Source organism: Prinia subflava, chromosome 11 (genome assembly GCF_021018805.1).
Source record: "Prinia subflava isolate CZ2003 ecotype Zambia chromosome 11, Cam_Psub_1.2, whole genome shotgun sequence".
NCBI lineage: Eukaryota > Metazoa > Chordata > Aves > Passeriformes > Cisticolidae > Prinia > Prinia subflava.
This window is the reverse complement of record NC_086257.1, coordinates 19,095,979-19,114,281: the sequence shown is the minus strand read 5'-3', so window position 1 is coordinate 19,114,281 and position 18,303 is coordinate 19,095,979. Positions and strand designations below refer to the sequence as shown.

Genomic DNA, 18,303 nt, shown 5'->3' with positions numbered 1-18,303 from the left:
GGTGTCAGGAACACCAGTTTGGCCAGTTTGTCCATCCAGCTGCCCGCCCAGGGTGTGAATTTGGCCTGGGGCTGTGTCATGGGCCCTTGGTGGGGGCTCTGGGCTGACTCCAGGTGGAATGCCCAGTCCCTCAGCCCCCATCAGCCTGTCTGACACAGATGGATTTTGGCTCCTGTCCACGTCAGTCTTCCCCTGCAGCCACCTCTACAGTATTTAAGTATTCTCCTGGTTCACCACTATGCAAATATTGAAATTAGCCCTTTGCATGATTATGGAGACAGTGACATTAGAGACTTTCTCAGATCATGTGCCTTCTCTGCTGACAGCATCAGCCATCAGGTTTATTTTTCAGTGAGCTAAAGAATGGCCCCCAGTGTATGAAAAGTTCACAATGAAGTATTTGGTATCTGGAATATTTTTTTTCCTTAAGCTTTTATCTGAAAGCATTAAAAACACAAAATGTTGTACTGTGAAAAAATGCAAAATACAGCCTTCATAGGAATTGCCTAATTCTCAGAGAGCAAGATTTTTAACTGAGCCTCACTAAAACCAGAAGAAACTAAGAGGGGCTACAAGGGGAGCCATAGACCCATTAGCAGGTCCAATACAGCCTGAGACCCAGAGAGAAGGCAACAGATCTCATACTCTGAATTGAAACAAAAAAATCTTTGAGCAAGTATATAACTGGTCTGGCCAAATGGCCTCAGGATAGTAATTTCTTCACAGGAAAAAATATCTTTGTCATATCAGTTACATTTCCACAAAATGCTACATTTACATCTTATACTTGTGCCTCATTCAGACACTGTCCCTGAGAGCCTCACCTTACAGAGAGCTGCAGAACAACCAAAAACCTGTAATGAGTGTGTATATGCTTAACAACAGCCATTTTGTCACCCCAAAAAACCTGCCATAAGAACACTGGGCACAGCTATTACCTTTTCTTAAACTGCTGTTGATTTCTTGCCCATTTATTCTCCATTCCAACACACTGGTCTCTCACCCCATTGTTTTACATCTCACCTGAGGTTAAACATCTTCAGAGCACATGGGCATGGGCACGCTGGGTATTGTGTGCTCTGCCACGCTGGATGGGCAGTGACAAAAGTTATCCCTCTTCCCCCAGGTCCTTCCATCGTCCCACTGCAGCGAGCAGAGCCAACACTGGGCAGCCCTCTAAAATGTTTATTTGGACCAGTGGCCGGGGATCTACATCTTACAGACATGATGAGAAAAGGTAAACGGCGCCTGTGCTGATTGTCTCCTGTGGGTTTGAATATTTATGGAAGTAGGAGGGATGCAAAGGGTGCCCTCCCTGTGCCCCACAGCAGTGCCAGGGTTACCTGAGCAGAGTGGAGGGGCAGTGCCAGAGCCATGGCCAAAGTCCTCCTTGTTCCCAGGACATCAGCAGCACACCGTGGCCACCTCTGATTTAGGTTTAAAAGCACACCAATCCCCAGCCACGGGTTTGCAACCCCAACCCCTGAGAAGCCTTCATGCTTTTTGCAGGAGTCCTGCCTCCAGCCACCAGCCACACTGTCCCCCAGCCAGACCAGTGCCCCACACTGCTGTTGCACATCTCAATGATGCATCCAGGTGCCAGAGATGTTTTCTGGTTATGCAAGAGCCCGTGTGAGGATGAGTGTGTGTGCAATACATTGCACAGTAGCTGGGGGCTGTTCAGCTGCTTGAAAGGGAGCTGGTGGCTCACCAGCCCACTTGAGTGGTGGTGCTGCAGGGAACTGGCTGAAGGAGACAGAGGAATAAGTGAGTTACTGGGTCTCCCAGGGGAGCAGGGAGATGTGCCAGAGAGAAAGAAGAGGAAGGAGAGGTTTGAAGTCCACAGACAAAGACAGTGCTCAGTTGGGAACAAAAGAAGTTAAATATCAATGATGAAAGAACAATTGTCAGTAACGCTCAGACTCATCCTTCCAAAATCCCTCTCCTTTGTAGTAAGATTTGCTGGACAGCTTGTCTTGTCACAACAAGGACACATTTGCCTTTCTTTTGTTTCCTTTGCCCCTTCCCACCTCTCCTTCGGTTCCTCTTGCAGTCACTATGAAATGTAATCCCAAACAGTCACACTCCAGTGAAACAAAAACAGATATCAATGTATCTACAGTGCCAACTAGCAAAACACTCTCTTCAGTAATTCTAATGAGACATCACTGTTGGCATCTGCTTGAGAATATGCACTCCTGAATTCAGCCAGCAGAGCTGCCCTCAGGACCTTTGGAGATCCCTTGGAGAATTGGCCAATTCACTGAATGTTTCTGCAAAGGTTGCATAGGTGTGCAGCTCTCTGGATTATCTGATCCCAGACAGATATTTCACAGACAAAAAGGCCAACGTTGCAGCATGAACTTTCATTGGAGCTGGTTGTCCAAATGTCTGCTGTACCTCTGCCAGTCTCTTCTTTAACTGAATTTTCCCCAGGCTAATGTCCTTCTGCATGATCCAAGGTTAGACCCTTGGAGGAGATATCTGCCCACACTCTGGGCTGGCTGGAAGCTCCTGATTAGCACAGCCTTTGATTCTCACCATGCCTTGAAGCCAGGCTTATTAAATCGGGCTGAGAGCTCACCAGAGTCTGGTCAGTATAAATCCAGGCAGAGCTCATCCCTGCCTGCCTGCAGAAACAGGAACAGGGAGCAGTATCCTTATGCCTACACATCAGCCGTGGAAAATTCAGGTATCTTGACAAGTCTTCAGGTGGGTTTATTTCCCAGGAGGTTCTGTAGAGCTGTACAGAAGGACTTCTTTGTACCTTGTGAGTGATTAATAAATTGCAGGAGGGAAAGGGAGGAAAAGAAGATGGAAATAAGAGAGTGCTGATGGCAGCCTGAGGGCTGCAGAGGAGAGGTGTGAACACAGAGCAAGTGCTGTTAGTGGGAGAAACTCATCCTCCAGTGTCTGGCAGTGATTTTAACACATGTAAGGTCACCAGTGCCATCATTATATCAAACAGGTGGTGCCTTTTAGAGAAATAACTCACCTTAAATGACCCTTTCCCAGGAATTTTGTTCTTTAAACTTCAGACAGGAAGATTATCATATGGATCAGCAAACTTGTCACCCAACATATGCTACAACCACAGACTTTGGAGGGGTTGCACCACAATATTAACTGTGCTGCAATGAACTTGCTCTAAAGGAATCACCTCCTCCTGGGTGGAAGGTATCTCTCAGGCATCTCCTTTTGCAGGATCAGCACCAGGATATCTGTATTTCATTTCTTTTAACCATTGACAGTTCCCCACCTAACATATTTTATGCTTTGGAAAACTAGTCGAGCCCTCATTCTGTCTCAGCTGTCACAGAGGCTCTCCACACCTTTGCAACCATTGGAAAAACAAACCACTGGTTTGGTTTGGTTCAGTTTTGTCCAGCCTAGTGAGAAAGAGGGAAGGAATCGAGTGAACAAATCTGTTAATATCTATAGGAATCCGCCTACAACCATCACTGAGTCTATTCTGAGGGCTCCAGAGAGATTTCGGGGCTTCTGAGCAGAAAAATCCCTGAACACAGGGAATTCTGCAGGTATAGATACAGGAGTAGTTTCTGACCACTGCATTCAAGGATTTCTGATATCAGTAAACACCTCACCATGAGGTAATTTGAGTGACATCTGCATAACAACTGTGATATCAGAGAAGTGAAAGTGGATTCAAAGTCATTCTGAATTATTCAGGCAGACATCCCTGTCTGACAAGCCCCACCACTGCGTGATGCCAGAGGAGGCCATGTCTCCCTCAGTGTCACACCATGGTCTCTTTGCAAGGGGAGGGCTTTGAAGGTAGGTAATTTGTGTTTATTTGAAATAAAGTAATTGCAGGGGCCTGGTGATTCTAGCTTTCCTGTGGGGACACTTAGCACTCTTTACAGAGCTCTTAATACTGCTCATTTTGGAGCAGGAGATACAGAGGGATCTGCTGACCACATTGCAGAGGGATCCCTGCACTGCTGCTGTGCAGGGACGTGGAGAGGGAAATCTCTGCTCTGCCCCCAGCAGGGACAGTCACAGCTGAGATCTCCTCTCTGGCATCTGAGCCTGGGGAGAGCAGCCAGTCTTTATCCTGTGAGCAACTCAGCAGAAAGGACATGAAAACTTAGCAGGGGAGAACTTCAGTTTGGAAATGACCAAAGGCACAAAGACCTTTTGTCCTTGGGGGATTGCTTCCTATTAAATGCCTTTGCACAGATCAGGGAGATCCCCCCCTTCTGACAGCTGGGGCTTCTTTAAAAACCCCCAGCCCCCCTCGATGTTGAACAGGGAGTTATCACAGGTAATCACAAGTGTTAGATGGAGTCACTCAATGAGCAGTGTCTGGGATGCAATGACCTGTACTTCAACACAGCACAGCAGGCAGCTGGCTGTGGCTGTCAGCTCTGGGATCCAAAATCAGCCAGCTGAGCACGGTGTGACTGCAGCTGCCTGAGCAGAGAGAGGCCCCAGAGCTGTGCCAGAAGTTCACAGGTACACGAACCCACCCCTGCAGACACAGCTGCACACTCATGGGCAGGGCACTGCTGCTGCCCCAGTGAGGGAGGGGCTGAGACTGCTCCCTTTGTGTCCAAATATCAGGCAAAACATATTGTGTGCCCCAAACCAGGGCTCCAAGGGGCAAAAATGTGAAGCTTTGTAACAGGAGACGTGTCCAGTATCACACAAAGAGAATTGGCACCTCCCCAGTGCAGGCACAGGCGTGAGGAGGAGGAGGGAGGATTGCTCAGCGTTGTCTCCTGGGCTGTGGCAGGACTGCTGTCATGGGCTGGCATGTGCCACACCACCACTCACCCCAGCAGGGTCACCAGGCTGGCTCCTGGCAGGGATTCAGAGGAAAAAAGCCCTCAGTGAGGTGTACCAGGCTATCACTTTGCTGTTGTTCAGAGCTTTGAATAACAGATATTTATAAAAGAGCAATGGAAGCAGTGCTCCAAGCCTGACCTCTGAGGAAGAGCTTTCTTTGGTTTTATTTCCTGTGGTAGGTGAGTTTGGAAGATGCACCTGGCAGATGGTCACCAGTCACCTTTGCCAGGCAGCTCCTTTTCACTTCACACCCTTCAGTCCATCCTTTTTTTACCTCTGATGGCACGTTCCTTGGCTCAAGGCCACATGGGAAGCACTTGTAACCCATCTCAATTAGCCATTTGCTTTAAAACGTCCACTCGTGTCCCTTTTATGTCCTATGACATTTCTGAGTGATTGCCTGGGCCTCTTTTGTGCCTACACGTTGACACAAGTTGTGCTGTGTGATTGTTTAATGTGCTGGAACTGCATGACAATCTCTGCCTTCCTGTCTGCTTCCATTTGGGAGCAATGCAAATCCTAATGGCAGCAGCTAAATACAGCTTGATAAATAATAATAGAAAACTAACATTAGATTATTGCTCTACATCACTTCTCTGAAGGCAATTGCATCTGCCAGTTTACAATACATTTTTTCTCCCGAACAGCAGAGAAAATCTTGACAGGCTGTATTACCATTTCATTTCCAGCTAGGAAAACACTGACAAGCTTTAAAGGAGGGTTTTGAAGAGAAACCATGGACACCTAAAGATGTAAACTGCAGTTGGATAAAAAAAACCTCTTGGATTCTTAGGTACAGGAGACTATTGACTGCAATACCATCTAAGCAAGATTTTTGCTATAAAACCCCACACCATATGTGCTTTTCCTGACTATGACTCATCATCTAAATAGAAATTCAATTCCAGTCTCAGGGAGTCTATGATTAAACATATTTTTTGCTGTTGCTTCCACTGTGTTTATGTATGATTTTACATCTGTCTTATCTCTATTTCTTTATCCTTAATAGTCAATGTAAGTTCTCTGGTTGACCTGCCTCAGTGATTATTTTTTTCCACGGGTGAGTGAAACTTGGTGGCTTCAGCTTAAACGAGTGGTGGGTTTGCCAGAGCCCAAAGTGACGCTGATGTTGCTCACCTGCCATTTTGCAGACAGTGGAAGAGGAACTTCTCCCACGTGTCCTACTGTGTCCATGTTATGGTGCTGCCAGGGCTCAGAGGTTCACATGCTTCGGGGGCTGCCTGGATGATTCAAAAGAACCATAACAGAAAACACAGGAGATTTTGACCAGCCTCAGGTCTGTAAGTACATTTTAAACCCACAAAGTTTGTGTGTGTTTGAAATGTACTCAAATATTTCCTTCTCCACCATTGTGTCCTCATGACCCATTGAATCATCAAAGGCTCGGAGATGAAAGAAGGACTTATGGTTAGAAAATGCAAAGGACTCTCTGCTGAAGGGGGAATGGTTTGTTGTATCTTCTTTTTCTTTCTTTTTTCTTTTTTTTTTAATCCCAGAACAAATAGCTCTGGTGGATAATTCTCTGTGAGGGTTTTCTCTGTAATGAGTAACTGGGCTTCCAAAAAGCTGTTTTATGAATAAAGTAAATAAGCTCCCAATCAAAAAAAACCCTACAGAAATCAATTGCAAAATCCCCATGGTATTTCATGAGCTTTGAGTCACACTCAGGGTGGAGAATTGCCCAAACCAATAGCCTGCAGTGAATCAAAAGAGAGTATGGTTCTTTCAGATAATATGAATGATGGCTCTCTTCAGGCTATTTCCTACATGTGGTAACATAAGACCTGTTACCCCATTCAGCTGGAGAAAAGACACCTCATACACCTGAACATCTTCTAAGATGGCACTGGCAGGTCAAATGCACCTCTGGGATAATTCTACTGGGCCGAAGAGGCTGTACCAAAGAAGGATTTACTGAGCTGGCACAAGTGTCTAACATTTGTATTTGCTGTAAGGGATTTTTACCTTTTCAGAAATGGCTGTAATTTATTTTGGAGATGAACAAGTTTCCACCAGGTCAGAGTGAATCCCTTGAAAAAGGACACCTGAGGACCTTTAAGCTTTTCTCTCCTGCGAGACAGGCATGGGGGTGGAACTGCCCACCCTGTAAAGGCTGCACTGATGATTAAACATGAACTTCACATAAAAATGTATTGTTTTCAACCTCAGAAATATTTACCAAAAAATCAGGGATCACGACCTGCTGGACAAAAGGAAGACAGTGACAGCCCTGAAAGCTGGAGAGGACCGGGCCATACTGCTGGGGCTGGCCATGATGGTGTGCTCCATCATGATGTACTTCCTGCTGGGAATCACGCTGCTGCGCTCCTACATGCAAAGGTAACCTCAGGCTGGCCCTGCTCTCACACCCCCTGCTCCACCTGACTGCATGTGGCCTGTTCTTTTCACTCTTTTTATTAAAGTTTTGGAATTGTTCATTTGGTGGACACAGGGCAAACTCTGCACTTCCTTGCCCTGGTGTAAATCAAGCGCAGCCTCAGTGGAAACCATTCAAGGAGTACTGGCATAAAGTGAGGGAAGAATAGATTCCTATTTGACAAAATCTCAATCCACAGGCTTTAGACTTGGCAGGGTTTAACACCACTATAATATCCATATCAGCTGGCCTGCAGCCTGCTGTACCTTATAAGCTTCCCAGGGGCTGCTGCTGCAAAGCCCAGACTCAGGACAAAGGAGCAAAAAATACTTTGCAGCCTTGAGAAACAGTACGCCTCCAAATGAAGGATGGAGAATTAATTTGGGAGAGAAATCAAGCTCTTTGTAGCATGTAGTTTTCCATGTTGGTTATTACTTTCATTTTAACAAGTGAAATCCTCATGAAAGATAGTAATTTGCTGAAAGTGAAAGAACATCTTTCATCATTCCTGCACTGCACTTAATTTTTCTGAGGCTTTCTCTAACTTCCTTCTCTGCCACCGAGCAGAGAGTTTGGCCTGTGATTCATTAACAACACTTGTAATCAGTTTTCAAGCATCAGCCCTATTTAAAATCCAGCACAGACTGCAATAAGGCTGCCAGTGATGGGGTTTTTTCTGCCCTGATTGGTGGAGTTAAGAGAATGAAAAATGTGTAACTGGGGCTCAGACTTCTAATCTGCATGCCCCAAAACACATTAAGGCAGAGGCACATATCTGGAATATTTTGGGCTAAACACCACAGGCTTCTTCTTTAGGCACATCCAAGAAGTGCCTTGAGTTAACTGGTGTGAACATCCTCAATTACACTGGTGCACCTGCATGAGAATTTGACCCTGCAGTGATCAGGAATACAGATGAGGATGAGCTGTACTGAACAGCAGCATCTTATTTATGTGATAAAGTTATTTGTCCCTTTTTAAATCAAGGCAAAATTTAGATTTTGAAAACTGAGATCAAGACCTGTTAATATCCAAGAGCATTTGCTATTTCAAATTGCTCTCCCAGATCTTTCAGCAATATCAGGGTCAATTGCAGAGGCTGCTAAGGTCAAAATTGCTCATGTGGAAAAAGTTGATTTATATTATAAGATGTGTGGAAAAAAAATTGCCAGAAGATATCAAAGCACCTCCAAAGTATCAACTATTCCATCTTCACAAGTCTGTGGTAGGTAGGTGTTACTCTATTACCCCCCTGCATGAATAAAACAGCAGCCAGAAAGGTGAAAGTGAGGCAAAGACAAGCCAGGAGCCTTTGCTGTCACTTTTCCACACAGACAGATCTCCTCAGGGGTTATTCTCCTTCACAGCAATACCCCTCCAACAAATACTGCCTGGGAGGGGGAAAAATCCTTTCATTCCATTTCCCCCCAGAAAACGTAGCATAATATAATATAAATGTAAAACAGAATATACAAGCAGAGTTTACTGCCAAATTAAACAGCAATAGAATTAGTCAGAAATCTCTGATATCACTTACTATGTAAAGCCTCTCACAGGTGTTTTGAGGGGCAAGCAGACCCTCCTTCCCTTCATGGTAGAGAAGACAGCCACACTGGGGCTGAGCTGAGCACAATTAAATGGAAATCCTGGGTGAAACCTTCTCCCAGCCCACAAAGAGCTTTTGCAGAGCCCTCAGTGTGCCCTTTCCCCAAGGAAAACACAGCTGTAGATTTTTAAATGCAAGCCAGAGAACACTGCTAGTGCACAGCCAGGCTCCATCATTCCAGTTTTAGCCTCTGGTGAGTTGGAGGTGGGATGAAGTCCTCCAGAAAAGTTACAACCACTGACTTAACTTACAGAAAACCAGGCAAGCTGCCACTAGGAAAAGCTTTCTCATAGTAGAGGTACCACTCATGTATGAGGTACCACTTGAGAGTTCCTCTGCCTTCATGTATATGAGAATCCACACGCTGCTAATTCGAAATTTTCCTCTCAACCTTCACTTTAAATTGACCTGGACACTCAGTTAACCCTCAAGTCTTAGCTCAGAGTGTCTTGTCATGCAGCACTCTGTGTGCTCTCCCCAGTGCAGGCTGCTCAGTTTTCTTCTCTCTCTGCTGGCACCCTTTCAAATATACCTTCTCCAGGGTCAAAGTTCCAGTTCACTTTCCATTTATACACAGACATAAGTGCATGGGGTAATTTTGTGCCCAAAGGCTAAACTTTGGCTACTACAGAATAAAACACTGTCTGTGATGTGTGACATGAGACAGCCCAGGCTTGGCTGCCTCTCCTACAAGATGCCCCCAGTATATCTCTGATGGGAATCCTGAGATGGCTTTAGTGCTTATTTGCCTATTCTTGCCATGCTCTAATGTCTCTTTTTTTTCCTACCTAGTGTCTGGACAGAAGAGACTCAGTGCTCACTTCTCAATGCATCCATCACAGAAACCTTTAACTGCTCATTTAACTGCGGTCCAGAGTGCTGGAAAATCTCTCAGTACCCCTGCCTGCAGGTGTATGTTAATCTCACCTCTTCTGGCCAGAAGCTTCTACTCTACCACACCGAGGAAACAATGAAAATTAATTCTGAGGTAAGAGCACAGAATAAAATTTGTTCCTAAATGGGTTTCTGGAGGGCTTCTCATCTCATTACATCCATTCCTCGATTTAAAGCAATATAAGGCTTACAGCTCCTGCTTCACTGATAAATACAGAGCAGAGAAAGCAGAAACCAGTGCACAAACCCAGCTCACATGTCTGGAGAGGGAAAACCTTCTGCCTCCATGCATTTCACACAGGGTGCTGTGCCCCAAGGGCTGGAGCCTCCCTCATCCTTTTCAAGTGCTTTACAGGAGCAGGGGCTCACTGAGCACTTGTCACATTGATATTCTCGTGGAGCTGTGGACAAGTCACTTCCCACCCAGGAATGGCTCCCCATGGCAGTGAACACCCCTAGAAATGTGCAGGGAGCATCCCAGTGGCAGTGAGAATGAAAATGGCACCATTTCTGCAGGGCCTGGCAAGGTGGTGGGGAGAGCCAAGAGCCCATCTCCACCTCTGGTGACAAACTGTGCCTGAGCAGCTCCACTGAGCTCAGCTGTGCTGCTGGGCTCAGTCACTGCATTTACCCTGCAAGGATTCTGAAAGTTTGCTCAGTGGGGAGTGACAAGATAAAAGCAGCAGCACAAATATAAAAGGCCTGGCTTTGGGGCGTGAATAAGATAAGGAGTCCTCCCATCTTTACAGCACTGATTCCAGACATCGAACCGACGGGATTATTTTGAGTAAGTCTGAAGAACTGCCCTCTCTGCTCCTGCAAGTCCAAACTCCATCCAGGTGGGGTGGAGAGAGCTCCTGTGTGGGGCTGTGAGGAGGCAGCAGCTGCAGAAGCAGTGCAGCCCAGCTGTGCCTGTCCCTGCCCTGCATCCCTCCCAGCCAGCATCCGCCTTTACAGGCAACCCTGCGCTCCTTCCAGGAGGCAGGTGAGATGGGAACAGGGAAATGTCCCCCTCCCACCTTCCCTTCTTCATACTGGCAGCACCTGTGTCCCTGAGAGCACAAACTGGAGTGAGCTGGATGCACCCATTAACCTCACCAGTGCCAGATTTTCTTAAACTGCTTTCCAAGTTCACTGAAGCCCCAACCTGGCAAAGCACACCCCGGAACAGCAGAGCCCTGGATCAGGCTGCTGACAACGTAACCTGTCTTGTTTCTATTTATGGCAGCAGTTCAGTAGAACAAATTACTTCTGCATATTAAGATGAAGTGATATTAAAATTAGTCGAAGCATGGCATGGTTGCACTATGCTGCTTATTCTGCTGGATGATTAACTCTCGTGGCTGAGAGAAGGAGTCCTCTGGATCTGAAGTGTGACATGGAGAAGAGTTCCCCCTTTTTCCCCTCTTCTCTGCATCAGTGCAGGAAGAGGCACTCAGTGTCCATGGAGCCTGAGGCAGGACAGACAGACAGACCCCACTTCCTGCAGTGGCACAAGCAAAATCATAATGTTCAATTTGTATAAAAGAGATCAGATAAATCTCTATGCTCCACTGATTCAAAGAAATCGAGAGATTCAGCATAAATCTCCACATTCTATTATTGATCATTTTTGCTTGCTGAAATGGACTTTGAAATTCTCCCAGATGCCATCTCCTCTTAATTTAGTGTAGGCACAGTTAATACTTCTCCAGCCCAAGGTTGTTTTACAGGTTAAGCTCTGCTCTCAGGAGGATTCCTAGGTTTTCCTGACATGCTGCTGGCTATGTGACCTGAATACAAAAGCGGTTTTGAGTGGAAGTTTGCAATGTCTATAAAATACCTATCCTCTTGCTCGTGGCTCAGATCAGCAGAGTTTCCAAGCTCAAATCAGCACAACCAATCTCAGCATTCCAGAGGTGCTTTCCCTCTTCCCTGGCCAGAGGGCATCCCCATGCAGCAGGAAAGCAGTCCTGAGCAGTGCTGGGTGGTGATGCTTCAGCTGGGTGCTAAGCTGCCTCTCTCCATCCACTTACTCAGATCTGTGTTCCCTGTCTTTACCCTAGCCAAAAAAAAAGAAACTCCAAACCAAAAAAATAAAAAATAAATAAATAAAAATACCAAAAAAACCCACCTCAAAACACCACACACACACACAAAACACACCAAAAAAACCCACAACAACAACAAAACCACACATGCCTGGCTCAGTGGCATTACTGGGGACAACACAGAGCACAGTCCTGACACTCCAAGGCCAACACCAGTGACCTGAGAAAGGTGAGCACCCCTCCACCAACCTCTCTGCTTTGTTGAGCACCCACACACAGAGACAGAGGAGCATCTGGAGCTTGTCTCTCTCTTCTCCTCACCAGCCAGTACAGACAGAGCAAAATCCACTTTGATTTTAAATGATGCTTTATCCAGGAGAATTGCTGTCTAACCTGGCTGTCAGCTCACAAGGTGGAGCAGGGAGTAGGTATAATTTATACTGAGATCTACAGCATGCTGCTGCCAGTCTCCAGTGGGAATCAGTGAGAAGCCAGTGGATGTCTGTCAGGCTGCTCAAGTCTTTCCAAGAAAAGCACATAAGATTTTTTTCTGGCTTTTCATTGCTCTTGCTGTGCCTGCTTTATCTCTAGCCTTTAGGACAAGCCCAGCCCCTTGTCAGTTCTACAGACAAAACAGTTTAAATGCTTCTATGGTTGCACTTTCCTTCCTCAGCTGCCAAAGGCTGTAACAGCCTCTGCAAGGGGTAAATCAGCCACAGAGCCAGGCTGTCACCATGGGGAAGGGCTGTGGTAGTTAAAGCAATTAGAGAGACCCCATTTTGATCTCATATTATGCAATTTTGACTCTTTTCATGTCATTGGAGCTACTGCTGATTTATATCGGTTCTGCATTAGTGAGATAGCAAGAAGGATTTAATCACCAAAATCAGCCTGAGACTAGAAATGAGGATTCTCAGGGTTTCTCACTGAAGACTCAGGTATTTGTAAGCCAGGAAAGAGTTTGCCTGGTGCAGGGAGGGGAAACAGATGTGTTCAACTGTGGATTCCAGTAGATCTATTTCAAGGCTGGAACTGGAGAATTCCCTCTGAAGGAATCAATTCAGGCCCACTCAGACACAGAGCTCCTCCTTCAACCCTTCTCCAAACTTCTTGCACTTTCCATAAGAGGTGTAAATTGGCATCCTGAACACTTTCTCACAAAGATTGCTACACCACAACCTGTCTAAGTTTCCAGGCTCAGCTTGGACACCAATCCCAGACACAGACATATGATGAGAGTTGTGTATTTTACTGCCCAGCCTGAACTGGGGGCTTTTCTGGCAACAGCCTTTTTAGTGTATCTTCATTGATCTAAGGGAAACTGCCTCCAGTTCACCTGGAGAACTTGTGTGATCTCCACCCTTGGAGATATTCATAACCTGACTGGACAAGTCCCTGAGCAACTCTGCACTGAGCAGGGCACTGGACGGGATGTATCCGGAGGTAGTTCATGCAGGATACCTACCCAATCCTTTACATTAGGAAAGTAGAGGTGAAAACATTAATAACAACTTCTATTTGTAACTGTCTGGTAGATCCTTCTTGTGCTCAGATTGCAAGGAACACAGGAATCCCCTTTCTCATGCTATATCACAGAATCTTCACCTGAGGTAGAGCACCAGACGTTGTTTACTTGCAGATTTCCAAGTGTTTGACAATGCAGGAGTGCCAAAAACCAGCATAGATTCAATTGTCTACATTCACAGGTACAGCATAACAGTTGGGGATATAAAATTCCTTACCAGGCATCGGAGAAAACTACTGAAAATTTAAACTATGGGAAAAAAAAAAGAAAACATCAATATATCCCATTACTGAGGCTTCCTACTTGTTTGCCAAACACCTATGAAACACAGCCCTGTGCTGTCCCTGGGATCTCAGTGGCAAAGCTGAGATGTTGAGAGAGGCCAGGAGCACCTCACAACCAAAATTCCATGTCCTTGTGCTGAGGAAAACTAAGACCAAGATGTTTCCAGGATCTCAGGAGGCAGATAGTAAATGGCACACACACCTTGGAGAGCACCTGGGAGACCACAGCCTGGGGAGAGAGACAGCTTCAGCACAAGGAGTCTGGATGAGAGACAAAACAAATCAGCTTCCCTTGCACAGTTTCATGCTCCCAGGCCCTCCATCACGGGCAGCCCAGCACTGCTGGCTGGTGGCTCTGTGCCAGCAGGTGTAGGAAGAACAGCCCAAGTTCTGCTTCAGGTCCCCTCTGAAAACACTTGGACAGTGCTTGGGCTCACTGCACTCTTGGGATATTTCTGCAAACTTAGAGCCCAAGAATCTTTCACCCTTTTGGCTTCTGCATATCTTCTGTTTTCTGTCAATGGGAAATTGTGTTTTGCAAAAGTGGCCAAGTTCTCATTTAATCACCTCATTCAGGCTACTTCACGGGAATTCCAGAAACAAAAATATATAGCAAAAAAAATGACAAGAAAAAAAGCCCAAATTCCCCCAGGAAACAACAACACAAATCCACTTGAACTGGAAATGCTGCTGTTATGACAGTGATAACAGATAATTTATTAAGAGAAATGGAGACATGCTTCACTGAGAAATTTCCCCTACTTAGTAGATTATGATCTATTAAAGACTCGTGGGCACTGGAACAGGGCTCTTGACTTTGGACACTTAAGACAAATTTGGTCAGAGTACAAGAGAATATCCTATAGGGAGCAGACACACACCAGCAGCAAGATGGATGAGATATTAATGCTCTGATATTTTTCATCTCTAATTTCTAGAGCCCTATGAAATATTCATAATGGCAGTGTGGCCACGCTCCACCATTAATGCTCCAGTCTGCTAACGACAGACAATCTCTCTGCCATGCTTCAAATTATATTCTGTGTTAATAACTTGCCAATGAATCAATCAAATCCTGTTATGAGGTTAATCCTTTGATCATAATTAGGACTAGAGATTTGTTGCAGTGTGTTAAAAAAAGAAGTCACGGCACGTCACGAAAAAGAAGGGAGGGACATTTATAAAGGATGTACATTAAAACAGTAATAATCAAAGCCCATGGGTCATATTACTTTAATCAAAACCTCTTTTTTCCTTTGCAAAACTCACTTTCTCATTAAATTATCTGGGGCTACTTTAGGTCCTCACCAGGACAAGCAGCCTGCTGGGTCCCCATCCTGCATGTCCAATGAGAAGTCAAGCAGCAGATTTCCACTCCTCCTGAAGCAGTTAATCAAAATCCTGTGCAGGTGTAGGAAACTTTCAGATCTGATGGGGTGTAAGTGCATAGAAGAGAGAAGGAAGCGAGAGGCCCTGGGCTGCTCCCATCAATCATCTTCCAGAGTAGCAGGAGAAACAGCAAGTTCAGGGGTTTCTGCTCTAAGTCAAAATCTTGTCCAGATGTGGCCTTAATTCTTGTGTCTGCCTACCACCTCACCAGCCCACACCAGCTCTTGGCAGGGAATGGTCACCAGAGCCCAGGGCTACTGTCCGACCATTCCCATGGAATATCTTCAGTGCATGGACTCCATAAAGCAGTTTTTAAATAACTTGCCTTTAGTATTCTCTGGAAATCTAGATAGCAACTGTGCTGGATAGACCCACCTCCAAATCTTATGTCCTTTGGGACTAAAACTGAAATATCCAGATCATCTTCAGAGAGTGGGAACTGTTTGTCTTATTCTGGAGTCAAAAGCAAAGGCACCACTAAGAGTCACCCTGGAAGTCAGGTTGATCTTCAGCCAGAGGCTGGATGAAAGTCCTCTGGGCTGTCAGTAGGAAAACCTAGACCACTTATTTGTCTCTAACTGAGGCATTACTCCCATGAGAATATTTTTTATAAAGGTCTCTCCCTGTCCCTCTCCCCTCTGAGTGAACTCCTGTGCCCCCTGTGATTGCTTTGATCCCAGCCAAGTGAGAGCTAAACTACCAGATTTGTATTTACAGAAAGTCAATTACCCATCTAACTGCGAGCATATGTGTGCCACTTAAGCTGAAGAGGTACTTCATCAGTTCTATTTTTGCATGTGTAAATTAGCAATAATAATATATTCACCTATCTCACAAGGCACTGTGCAGATTAAAGCATTAATGTTTGAACAGCACTTGGAGGTTCTCCAATGGGAAATTCTGTAGATGTGCAAAATATTGAGTTTTGCTGTGATAAATTCATTATTAGCGTAATAGTATTCCACTCTTGTTATGAAAAGCATAATCATCTCGAGATTTGCCACCTGAAAACAGACATTGTAACAGGTTTGGAGACATTTTTCCTCTCCTGATTTCTCCCCAGTGCTCGTACATCCCCAAATGCGGGAAGAACTATGAAGAGTCCATGTCCCTGGTGAATGTGGTGATGGAAAACTTCAGGAAGTACCAACGCTTCTCCTGCTTCTACGACCCCGAGGGCGTTCAGAAGAACGTGATCTTGACCAAACTGTACAGCTCCAACGTGCTGTTCCACTCCCTCTTCTGGCCCACCTGCATGATGATCGGCGGGGTGGCCATCGTGGCCATGGTGAAGCTGACTCAATACCTGTCCCTGCTCTGCGAGAGGATCCAAAGGATCAGCAGATAGGGGAGGAGGCTCCTCTGAAATTTAATCACAGCAAAAATACTGTTTTTCTCATTCTTCACCAAAGAACCTTAAGTTTGTAATGTGCAAGTCTGGTATGAGTTCCTTACTATGTTCTTCTAAGTAGAGCAATAATGCAAAAGCTGTTCTATATGCAAACATGATGTTATTATTATGCAGACAACTGAAGAAGTTCCTGTTTTGTGTTGACCGTCTCTATGATCTTGTTTTATGCTGGGATTAGTACTTTCTTTTCTACAGCCAAGATAGGGCTCAGTGTGACCATTGGCCAAGCTTTAGTCAATTGATGTTTTCGGTGTAAAAGATTCTGGGGAAATTCACTGCTGGACAAAGGGCAGCCCACCACTTGTGCATCGAGGTCTCACACCTGGCTCAGTCCATTCGATGGATTTGTGGCTCTGGCTTTTTTAATATTGGCTTTTATTAATTTGGGGGGGGGAGAGTATTAATTTGGGGTTTTTTATGGTAAGATGGCACAAAAAGGTGGTATTTTGAGGTAAGCATACAGTATTTTCAGCCTCAGTAGGACATGGTGATGCTTTGTGTTTGCTCCCTCAGTTCAGAAGTCAGTTGTACCCTATGGTGTTTATAAGGTCCTTTGGAAAACACTTTGGAGTTTTATTTTGTGTTGTGCTATAATTTTCTTCTGTCTTATCAACATGATTTTTGTCACTTGTGCAGAAGCTGTAGCCAAAAAGCAAAAAACACCTTGTTCCATTTTGTATTCTAGTCTGAGCCCTATTGATGGAGGTGGGACCAGAACTACTTATGTAAAGGTTTATTATTCATTTGTCTTGTATTTGCTACCATATCACTGTAAAGAAAAAAAATAACACTATCAGCTATTTTTTCATTTTTTACTTCCAACTATTTTAGATTTTTTTACTTGATATATATACAGATATATATATATAAAGAAAAAGCTATATTATATCTAGTTGTGTATTGAAACTTGTTTAGGGGGGTTTTTTTCTTTGTTTTAACCCACTGGAAAATGGACAGTGTAACTCATATATTTGTAACCTTCATCCTTGGATAATATCAACATGGAGAAGCAGCACTGCAGGATCTTATCCAATATTCATGATGTTGTTTCAGTCAAAGGTCTCTGTTGCTATGACATGGGAAATGACAAAAATCTCATCCAATTCTGTGGCTCTATTAACTGAATTGTTAGATAATCATGATAACACATTTGGAAATCTCTGCTGACCTTAACTCACTATGCAGTGCTGGCTGACGTGAATTATGATTTACAAGACCCAGGTGCAAATGATTTATTGGAAAAACTGAGAATCTGGCTAAATTGTTGTCCTGTCTCTCAAATATTTATCACAGTATACTTGCCAGTTTAATTTCATGCACACTGTAGTCACAATTTCTGCGTGATTTATTTATATTCCCCTATAGAAAACATTCCTTCTCATGTTTTAAAGACACCCCTCTCAGTTCCTCATGTTGCACCCAGCCTGAAGGACAAACACAAGGCACATCCTGGGAGCAATCCTGTGAACTCATTATCCAATAGCTCAAAGAAACCATATACAGGCTTACTCAAACCAAGAAAATAACATATTTCCCTTCAAAAAGACTGAAAATCAAGTATTCTGCCTAGTTCATCCATATATATGTATAAGTACTTTTCCTCATCATAGCATTAAAAATTTCAAGATGTTACAAAACAAGTCATGCAAGTGTAATGGGAGCTGTAAAAAAAAAAAAAGAGAGAGTTCTCAGCAATGAAAATAAACCTGCAATCTTGTAATCAGTAGTATAATTTTCCTTAGGTAATTAAATTCCTGGGGGGTGGGGGGATAATGAAGGTTCCAAAAATATGTAATAAAAATATTCAATTAAATCTTCCAGATTTCGGTATCTTCTGCCTTCAGCTCTGGCTCGTTTCATCAAACTGCTTTCTGTAGCTTCCACCACCAGGAAAGGAAGAGTGCTGGTGCACCAGGGAATTCATAAATGTTCGTTTGCAAGAGCCCTGTTTTGATCA

General features: G+C 44.6%; 1 protein-coding gene across 8 annotated transcripts in view; it reads left to right on the top strand.

The window, feature by feature from the left end:
* The window catches only part of LOC134555993 (calcium-activated potassium channel subunit beta-2), a 132,327-nt gene extending 115,093 nt beyond the window's left edge, over nt 1-17,234 (top strand). For 3 of the 8 annotated variants that reach the window (XM_063408134.1, XM_063408137.1, XM_063408132.1), the window contains 4 exons: nt 1,127-1,237; nt 7,021-7,170; nt 9,606-9,801; nt 15,999-17,234. In XM_063408134.1, coding sequence (XP_063264204.1) covers nt 1,127-1,237; nt 7,021-7,170; nt 9,606-9,801; nt 15,999-16,283 — 742 coding nt within the window. In that variant the 3' untranslated portion in view covers nt 16,284-17,234. Of the gene's footprint in view, nt 1-1,126; nt 1,238-6,999; nt 7,171-9,605; nt 9,802-15,998 lie in introns of all 8 variants that reach the window. The other 5 variants (XM_063408133.1, XM_063408135.1, XM_063408131.1 and 2 more) reach the window with 3 other exon arrangements.
* Nucleotides 17,235-18,303: the final 1,069 nt, after the last annotated feature.